Source organism: Brassica rapa, chromosome A07 (genome assembly GCF_000309985.2).
Source record: "Brassica rapa cultivar Chiifu-401-42 chromosome A07, CAAS_Brap_v3.01, whole genome shotgun sequence".
Taxonomy (NCBI): domain Eukaryota; kingdom Viridiplantae; phylum Streptophyta; class Magnoliopsida; order Brassicales; family Brassicaceae; genus Brassica; species Brassica rapa.
Genome location: NC_024801.2, coordinates 2,193,008 through 2,201,939, shown reverse-complemented (window position 1 = coordinate 2,201,939; position 8,932 = coordinate 2,193,008). Strand labels below are relative to the sequence as shown.

The 8,932-nt window shown below is 38.4% G+C and overlaps 2 protein-coding genes and 1 long non-coding RNA gene across 12 annotated transcripts; 1 reads left to right on the top strand and 2 right to left on the bottom strand.

Annotated features, from left to right (window-relative positions):
- Nucleotides 1-734: 734 nt before the first annotated feature.
- LOC103844370 lies at nucleotides 735-3,856 on the bottom strand. 10 transcript variants are annotated; one of them, XR_004449374.1, is made up of 5 exons: nucleotides 3,465-3,856; nucleotides 2,649-3,382; nucleotides 2,319-2,510; nucleotides 2,046-2,209; nucleotides 735-1,831 (listed from the first exon to the last, which is right to left on the bottom strand). It is a non-coding gene; the product is annotated as an uncharacterized LOC103844370 (long non-coding RNA). The 10 variants fall into 10 exon arrangements; XR_004449375.1 differs by having other exon boundaries at nucleotides 735-1,123; nucleotides 1,184-1,831; nucleotides 2,649-3,792; XR_004449378.1 differs by having other exon boundaries at nucleotides 735-1,123; nucleotides 1,219-1,831; nucleotides 2,649-3,792.
- A 147-nt stretch (nucleotides 3,857-4,003) lies between these two features.
- On the top strand, nucleotides 4,004-4,659 carry LOC103844367. The gene is made up of 3 exons (XM_033275425.1): nucleotides 4,004-4,214; nucleotides 4,289-4,354; nucleotides 4,426-4,659. Exons 1-3 carry the CDS (start codon nucleotides 4,128-4,130, stop codon nucleotides 4,555-4,557), a joined length of 285 nt encoding a protein of 94 aa, XP_033131316.1. The 5' UTR covers nucleotides 4,004-4,127; the 3' UTR covers nucleotides 4,558-4,659.
- LOC103844368 (serine/threonine-protein kinase STY46) lies at nucleotides 4,655-8,598 on the bottom strand. The gene is given in 17 exon segments (XM_009121168.3): nucleotides 4,655-4,891; nucleotides 4,968-5,102; nucleotides 5,181-5,234; nucleotides 5,329-5,391; nucleotides 5,394-5,411; nucleotides 5,559-5,654; nucleotides 5,880-6,055; nucleotides 6,164-6,237; nucleotides 6,343-6,450; nucleotides 6,521-6,687; nucleotides 6,858-6,908; nucleotides 7,114-7,221; nucleotides 7,529-7,583; nucleotides 7,650-7,781; nucleotides 7,860-7,921; nucleotides 7,995-8,118; nucleotides 8,182-8,598. Coding segments are annotated over 17 exon segments (1,707 nt in total). The 5' UTR covers nucleotides 8,376-8,598; the 3' UTR covers nucleotides 4,655-4,801.
- Between the last annotated feature and the right edge of the window lie 334 nt (nucleotides 8,599-8,932).

Genomic DNA, 8,932 nt, shown 5'->3' with positions numbered 1-8,932 from the left:
ATTAACAAATCACACACATATATACATACATATATATACATATACATGTATATATATTTTACAATTAAACCTTTTTATTGAAAATATTTAAATTACTTTATTTATTATCAATTATAAGTAATATTAACTTTCACTAATAGTTACAATTTTTTTTATTTTCTTTATTACTATACTTATAAACTATATACTTGTTTGATCATTAAAATATCTAAATTTAATTGTTTTACATTGTCCTTAATAGAGATGTAACCGGTAAGAAAAATAAAGAGAAAAAATAGAATTGACATTACTATAGAATATACAAAGAGTATCAGCTTAACAATATACATTACTTAAATGGCCGTTTGACGTTAAAAAAAAAAAATTGGTTGGTTTGTGAATTATAAAAAATGTGAAGTCATGGGTGCAATGTGTCTTTAATTTATTACTGAAACACGTACTCGTATAGCATTATTATTGATGCCAAAAAAAAAAGTATAGCATTATTATTTTTATTTATTAGTATATACCCTTTTTCTTTCAAGATGAATTTAAGTGCGCCTTATAGAAAATGAACCTTGAGTTTAAAGGTCACGAAAAGGTAACAAATACCTTAAACTTAGACAGATTATGTTATTCTATAGCTGACCATCTTTCATAAAAGTATCTATTTATTCAAGCTTAGACAGACAATCTAAGACTTTGATTAAAAAAGAAAAGAAGACAGGCAATTAAAGCAGAATGTGAGTTCTGCGTATTTAAACTGAATCTTAGTAATTAAATGACGTATGGTACTAAATATACAAACCAATTAAATCTCAGACATTTTTATAAAAATCGTCTAAACCAAACATAGATTACCCAAAAGGGGCTAAACAAAAACATACTTGTTCAAATAAAATATTGATGCATTAGCATTGTTGAAAGAGGAAATACTGCGTCCAATTCTCTCATTATCTTAACCTATGCCATGCGTGTTTTTTGGCCATCTTGGAAGCTGCTTGCGCTGGAGGCTTTTTTGGTGTCAACACCACTTGGAGCTGCTCATGTAGTCGATGCTTCCTGAAAACTACTACCAATGTCCACCTTAGTAGGTAATGAGTTAGCACCAAGCATATATCATCTCCATTGTCATTGTTGCTCCCTGATCAAACCGAATCACTTATAATTATTTACAAACTAAGGAATGAAGAATGAAACTTACATCGTCAACAAAGGCAGAGAGTGGCATACGGTCACCTTCGCTAAGGATGAATGAGATTGTGAAAGTTTGATGATTTGCTGTGAAGTTGTAGGTACTAACCTTGACCTAGAACGTGTAGGTCTTGACTACTATGTCTGCAATAAAAGGGGTGGGGGGGGTGGGGACCTGAGTCTCTTCTGGGTTCACACCCTGTCTAGGTTAAGTGACCAATGGTTGATTGCAAGTGTATGAGAACAAAATCGGACCAAACGATGATATGAGATGGAATAGTCACGTACCAATAGATGACCAGTTTCATAGGTTCTGATGTTATGTAGTTTCGTCATTACCCCCATCAAAACCAACAAATAGACCTTCAGCAATATCATCAGCAATGGTCATCTCCCCACGATATCTAGAAGTCAGAAAATATATATTAAGTGTCAAGGGTAACTACATATGTGTGGACATTCAGTGCAATGAATGGAAACAACATGTTATATAGATACATATCGGACGACACCAACACCATTAGTATTGTTGCAGTGCACACGGAAAAGGCTGAGACAGTCCGTTGAAGCTTCTTGGTACAGTTGGAGCAAGAAACGTAACACCAACTTTGTCCATCTTGATACCGGTGATCTTTTTGGTGCAGAAAAAGTCAATATCCTACATTCTTAGAATATCAGAATCACATACAGAGTTCAAAACATGCAATATCCTTTTGATGTACAATTCAGCAACAAATCAAGAGAGAAGAAGTGCAATCACGTAACAATTCATCAATCAAGCAAGGAAATACCCTAATTTGGTAACAATTAAAAGCAACATTCGATCTCAGATTCAGACTTAAGATATGAAAAAAGAATACAAAAAAACAAACCTTGATGAGAATTGCATCCCCGGAAAAGCTGGAGCGTTTTTCCATGGTGGAGTGATGGAGAGAAACGACAATACGTCGATTAGGAGACTTCTTCCTCTCAAGGATAGCTTTACTGAAAGTTCATAGACCATGAACTTGTCAATGGCAGTCTGCTGAGTTGGATACTGCAAGAAACAACAACCACCAAAAAAACACATGAACATGATGAGGGAGAAAAAAAACAGCTTTTGGAACAAACTTGAAGCGTTAAACATAATTCAAGGTAACACGCACCGTTCCAATCAACGCTAGGCCAATGATCCAGGAAACTCACCTATTTCTTGTGAATAACGCTGTCTTACATATCCTTGGGTATCAGAATAAAAGATGGTATGCGGGTGGCCTTGTTCAGCTTTCTTTCTCGCCGACGCTTGAAGATAAGGTTGGAACCCGATTAGCACTTATGGTGGCTGGCATAAGAGTAACCTGAAACAGAATTGAGAAGGTTTCATAATCAAGAAACAGAAGCTATATGCTGAATGAAAAATCATATAGAACAGCTAACAATGTTCATAAGATTGCCGGAAAACATCACTATTATCAGAATCTCAAAAACGGACTGACCTTTAAATCAAGCAAGAGAATGTGGACAGACATCACGACGGCGGAGAACAATAAGGGTTCAACCCTTGAAACAGAACATGACGTGTTCCAAGTCTACTTACTATTTTTCTAAGATGGGCTTTACAAAGCTTTATTAAAAAGAAATCTGTGTGAAATCAAAAGCCCAAACGAATATTAATCTTGAATAAATGAAACGCAAAGTTTCATGTCCGGGACACATGTCGTCTTCACAGAGCCCAAGTTTATGACGTGGAATCATAGGTGGCATGCCTCAAGAGAGAGAAAACCATATTTTATATATAAAGATAAAGATGGGATGGGGGGGGGGTTATTTTGAATAAAAGACGTAGTGTTGGGAAAACAATTGTGAAGAGGGCCAATTGTTTGGCTAAGTTAAGAATCAATGTGGCTAAAATTAAATAAACATGAAAATACAAGGGTGAGGAAAGAGAACAAAATTTTTTAAAAAAAGTCCTCGAGGTGATTTTCGGCTTTCATCATCTGCTTCTTCCTGATTTTTTGAGTATTATAGATTGATTCGTGGATCGGATGTGGTGCGTAGGCGACAATGATTTGCATCGACAACTCCGAGTGGATGAGAAACGGAGATTACCCACCCTCTAGGTTGCAGCCTCAAACCGAAGCTGGCTGTCAATCTTCTCTGCGGTGCCACTCACTCACTCTATTCCATTTGAGCTTTTGAATTGTCCTAGGGGCAATTATCACCGCTCCCTCTGGAACATGTGTGTGTAAAACAAGAGAAAGGACTTAGCATCATTATTAACAAGGAGACATTGTTTTATTTATGTTAATTACCACTAATTAACAGTAGTAATGAAGATTTTGGGGACTTTGCCGTTCCTCCTAGCCTAGGTTCATCATAAGGAGGAGTTTTGAGTAGAATAAGACGCCAAATGCCGACCTTATCAGGGTTGTAGGCAACGGGAATGGGAAAAAGAAAGCTGTCACGTCAGTGTTGGAATAAGCAAGCAAAGCAGTCTAGTGGGAGAGAAGAAGAAGAAGAAGGCATCATCATCATCTGTCTCACTCAGCCGCAATAGAAATATCCATTACTAACTCAAACAATTCATGGATCCACCTAATTCTCAGACTCGAGGGAGGAGAGCTCTGACCTTTAGATTGAGCGTTTGAATTGGTGCACATTCAGTTTGAAAAGAGCCGCTCCTAATTTGAATCATGCCATAATCTGAGAGAGAAGATCTACAGATTGATTGTTTGTGTGGTAGAAGAAGAAGAAGAAGAAGAAACTCTTGGTTTACTCATTTGTTTTTCTTAATTCACAATACCGGACCGGACCGGTTATTAACAACCGAGAGACGGCGTATAAAAAGCATCGTCCTCCTCCTCCTCGAATGGATGGAGCTAGGGTTTAACAAACAGAAGAGAAGATGGAGGGGGAGTTGGTGGAGGCAGATATAGTGGTTCCGATGCATCTGAGCTTTAAGAAGACACAGGCCTATGAAAAGTACCCAAAGGGCCAGTCTCGAGGAAGGTGGAAACATCTCAAGCAGATCCTCCAAGCTGACCCTGATCATCATCCCTTTTGTATCTCTCTCTCGATTCAGAAAAATTAAAATACTCCTCCTCTTCACTATAATCAATATTTCTTTCGTGTGCAGATATCAACATCGAGTCGCCTCCATCCACTCAACCATGCAAGAGAATTTGCGATGTCACTATTCGAGGTATGTATTTCTAATTTATTTCTGATTTTCGACCTTTTCTTTAGTTTGATCATCTCTTGGATTGGTGACAGGCGCCATATGTAGACCCCAGAACAAACCTCCGCTATGCAAATGCTCATGTTTTCAAGACTCTAAGGTCACTCTCCACCCACCAAGTCCACCACTATCTCTCCATTCGCAATGCCGCTCCTCTTCTCAAGTAGCCCCATGTCCTGTTTTTACTTGTAATATGTATTGTGGTAGATATTTTTATGTATGCAATTGTTGATTTCCCTCAACGTTACTGATTTTTTTTTTTGGGTCAATCTTTAACATACTAACAGTCTCGTACAACAACAACAAATTCTTGAGAGTTCTGAGTATGGGGTGTATATAATAACTTACAAAATCAATTGAATACCAGCTAACAATTATAATATCATATGCACAGCCATGTATGTATGTTATTCAATGATGTGTTGTTGCACTTCTCCTCAGTGCTGCAAAGATACCCCCTCCTCTTGATGTTTTTTTCCTCTCCTCCCCCTCTTCTCCTACCTACACACACACACATTCACTTCAATTACTCTCTCTATTCAATCCACTTTCATAACCATTTCTTTCTCTTACTTACTTCCTTGGCTATCTCTTCTAGCTTCTCTTTGATCTCTGCGAAGTCTAGTCTCAGGCTTGGATCCTTCTCCCACAATCTCTCCATTAGCTCTCTCATTTTCGGATGTGTCTTCTTTCGTATTTTCGGCCTTAATCCCTGTTTTCCCACCCACAACACAGCCCCCTTTTTAGCTATCTGCGTTTCCAAGCAAACAAATGAAAACAGGCAATTTACCTTCTGGACCACCCCTACGGCTGCCTGCAATGGCGTCATGTATTCATAAGGAAGCTGCCGTTACATAAAAAACCTCACTAACGTTAGTTATACTGTCACCTTCCTTTGTAAGACTTTATTTTTCTCAAGACAAAAGACGCCCAATTACCTTGCCAGTCAACAACTCCCATAGCACAATCCCGTAGCTGAAAACGTCTGCCTTGTGATCATATATGGCTTGTGTTCTATCACCTGGATTTCCACCAAATTTTTATTGTCTCAGAAGTCAGAACCAACCACACAAGCTACTAGTCATCTCATAATAGCTAACCGATATTTCATATGCTACTGACATACTAAACTATACAAACAGTATCAAAGGACATCTCACTACCATACCTCCGGAGCCATCCACCGATATGTTCCAGTTTCAGCTGTCATAACTCCAGTTTGTGCTTTTACTCTAGCCACCCCAAAATCTGCAACCTTAACAACCTGTACCAACAGACAAAACAAAAATCCACACACCACTATGAATCCGCAACTGTGTACTAAAAAGAACATGATGACAAGTAGCATCCTGTAGAACTCATGCTCTAGGATATAGCATATGTGATGCAGGCAAATTATCTTTATTTGAACATTTACATAGAGTAGATTTTCAACCAAAGTATGCAAGCTCCGCCCAAATGCCAATTCACACTAAGATGAGAGTGTTACCTCATTTTCGTCCATTAGAAGGTTGGCAGCCTTCAAATCTCTGTGAATTATGTTATTTTGGTGTAAGTAGTTCATCCCTTTGCAAATATCTATAGCCACTTTAAACAAAGCTGGAAGCTTAAACACGCCCTTTTGCTTGTGTAGATAGTCATATACACTTCCACCGGGCATGAACTCTAATTAAATAACAAAGAGAGTAACGAAAAAATAAGTATAAATAATAAGCCTAGAACAAAATTATATCAAGTATAGTAATGCACATAAATAGGTTCACTGTGGCATACCTGTAACAATACAGAGATGTGGAGGCTTGGTGCAAGCACCAATGAACTGAACAACGTTTTTGTGCCTAACTTTCCTGAAAATGGAAAGATTTGGAATGATATCTTACGAGTCTCAGATGATATTTTTTTTTATCAACACATAAGTTCACAGCGTGCCCAAGACAGGAAGGCACACAAACCTCATAATAAAGACTTCTTGGGAAAACTCTTTCTCTAGCTCAGAATCTAGACGCTCTGGCTTGAGGATTTTGATAGCAACTTCCTGGCTTAAGTATGTACCTTTATACCTGAATAATACAAGATAGATTTGAGCATCTTAAAATGAGAAAATGTATTTAATAGGTGGAGCCGACTTACAGATTTCCATAAGAACCAGATGCTATCTTATGCCCGAATTTTAATTGTTTAAGGTTGATTTCCCAAACATCAGTTCCATCAGTGGGTATTACGACATGATCTTTCGCTGTCCCGTTTTGCTTTTCAGGAGAGAAGGATTGCTGCATAGGCCAGCTTTGGTCCTGCAACTGAGTGTAATGAAATTCATTAATAACACACAACACGACATGACATTATTGTGAGATGTTGAGAAAGTGTACAGAGCTACCAACTCTATTTCATTAGGAATTAAGTGATTGGAAAGAAAGCGTAGTCCATAAATCACCAGTCTGCATATTGCACGAAAGTATTAAATTACCTCAATCTTTGCTGCTTCTGTCTCCAATGCCATTCTAAGTCTGTCTACTTCCTGAATAATTAAAAAAAGGTAGCATACCAGCTTATTGACTAGGAAGCTTTCTTCATATAAGTTTGTTTGTTTTTTTTTCAAGTTGCATTTCAGCTACTAAATCACTAAACGATTGAAAAAATAAAGCAAAGGTAAAAGGGTTTCTTAAAATGAAAGAACAACTTGCAATAGAGAGAAAAAGGAGAGGGAAAACAAGAGAAGGTACCTCGTACCAACCATCAACGACAAAAACATCGAGTGAGAAGCCATCGGTTGTAGAAAAAACATGCGCCTCTTGAATATTCAGCCCAAGCTCAGCAAGCAATGCAGTTAACTGCATCGTTTAAGCTGGCTTAGTAACGCAGTGATGAATCAAAATGATCAAAATATATTTCAAAGTCAGTCATATATATTCATAGGTATTACTGTAATTGCAAAATACGAATATTCAAATTGCTGACATCAATACTCAGACATACTTATTCCAACTACATACCATATTTTAAAAAGTATTTGGGAGGAAGAAACAATAAAAGTATCCCAATTTTCAAGCATTGCGGAAAGAAGAAAAGAAAAGCCGAAGACGTGTAATGCAGGATTACATAATGCAATATAGATTCCATGTGAGAATAAGATGATACCTGCAAAAGGAGTTTAGGTTTGTCTAGTGTGGAAAAGGTGATCTCATGCAGGGGACTGCAACAAAGAGGTGGAGTTAGGAGTTGAATAGTGCCACAAGAGTAGAAGAGTAGCAAAACATACCGGGAATAGAGAGAATTGTTACGCACAGAGTTGTCGCCCTCATCGTGGTCATGGGCAGCAAGTGCAAGTGCAAGTGCAAGTGCAAGTGCTTCGAGATTGGGAGATGAACCAAAGGCAGGCGGAGGATGAATGCTGGAAAGTGGAAAAGCAGAGGTTAGTTGCTTTGCTTTGCGTGTTTTAAAGAGAATGAAGAATTGGTTGGTTGGTCACCTGGCAGGAGAAGAAGAAGTTTCATTGGTAAGAGAGTCCGAGTCAGCTGGAGGTTGTTGAACCTAACATTCATTTTCCGTGAGGATCATAAAAGACAAGTAAGAAAGAAAGAAAGAAAGAAGATAAGAAAAGGACCTGGACCTGGACGAGACGAACTTGGATAGCAGGCCTACTGTTATGCGGATCAAGAGCCGAAAGAAGCAATCTCTGGTGCATGACAACGTCTTCAGCCCTCTCTACATTCACATCCAATGCATACCTAATACAAGAAGAATCTTTTTTGAGCTGCTCATTTGCCTATACGAAACATTAATCTGTTTACCGGGCCGGGAGGCGATTGAAGTGAGCCCAGAGGTCGTCGACGAAACCGGGGAGATCCGTGTCAATATTATCAGATTGACGGAGACGAAGGATGACCTCTTCGAACACCTCCACTTTCATCCGCTCCCGCCGCTCCATGCCCGCCTGCGACATCATCGGTAAGACTCTACTTCCGCAACTCTCCATCACCACCATTGAGCAAATTAAACTCAACGATTCCTCTTTTTTTTTTTTATCCCCTTTCGATCGATTGATGAAGGAAGATTGATTGAGATTTGCAAAATCAATTCAAATGCAAAGAGAGAGAGAGAGATGATCATCAATCACTCATAAGTATTGTGGTCTAATGAGCTTTTATCTCATCTTCCGCCGCATCTTACTCATGCCGCCGTGGCCATACTAATCCTTTAATGTTTTAGGGTATGTTTGTCATTTCAAGCAGGCGACTTCCTTTTTTTTTTCTTAATCCCCATTTTACAATCGTGATTAACTAATTAAAGAGGAGATCAAACAAAAACAAAAACAAAAACAAAAATACATTCCTCCCCTACACCCCCAACACTTATCCGCTTTTGAATGGGAGTTTTAGTGACAGTGGAGTTACAAGGACTAAGAAGCACAGGCGAAAGTCAGGATACACGAGTGGGGAAAGCGGGGGAGAGAGCAGTAGTGATCAAGCTTATAGTGGATTTGAAGTAAGGGGTCGTAGATGCATCACAAAAGATTAACTTTAAACATTCAATGAAATTTTA

Bases quoted from the DNA above. Each gene is read 5' to 3' on its own strand.
- LOC103844367 (XM_033275425.1), top strand. From the start codon at position 4,128: ATGAAAAGTACCCAAAGGGCCAGTCTCGAGGAAGGTGGAAACATCTCA. The intron at 4,215-4,288 runs GTATCTCTCTCT...TTTCGTGTGCAG, and splicing joins CCCTGATCATCATCCCTTTT to ATATCAACATCGAGTCGCCT. The intron at 4,355-4,425 runs GTATGTATTTCT...GATTGGTGACAG, and splicing joins TTGCGATGTCACTATTCGAG to GCGCCATATGTAGACCCCAG.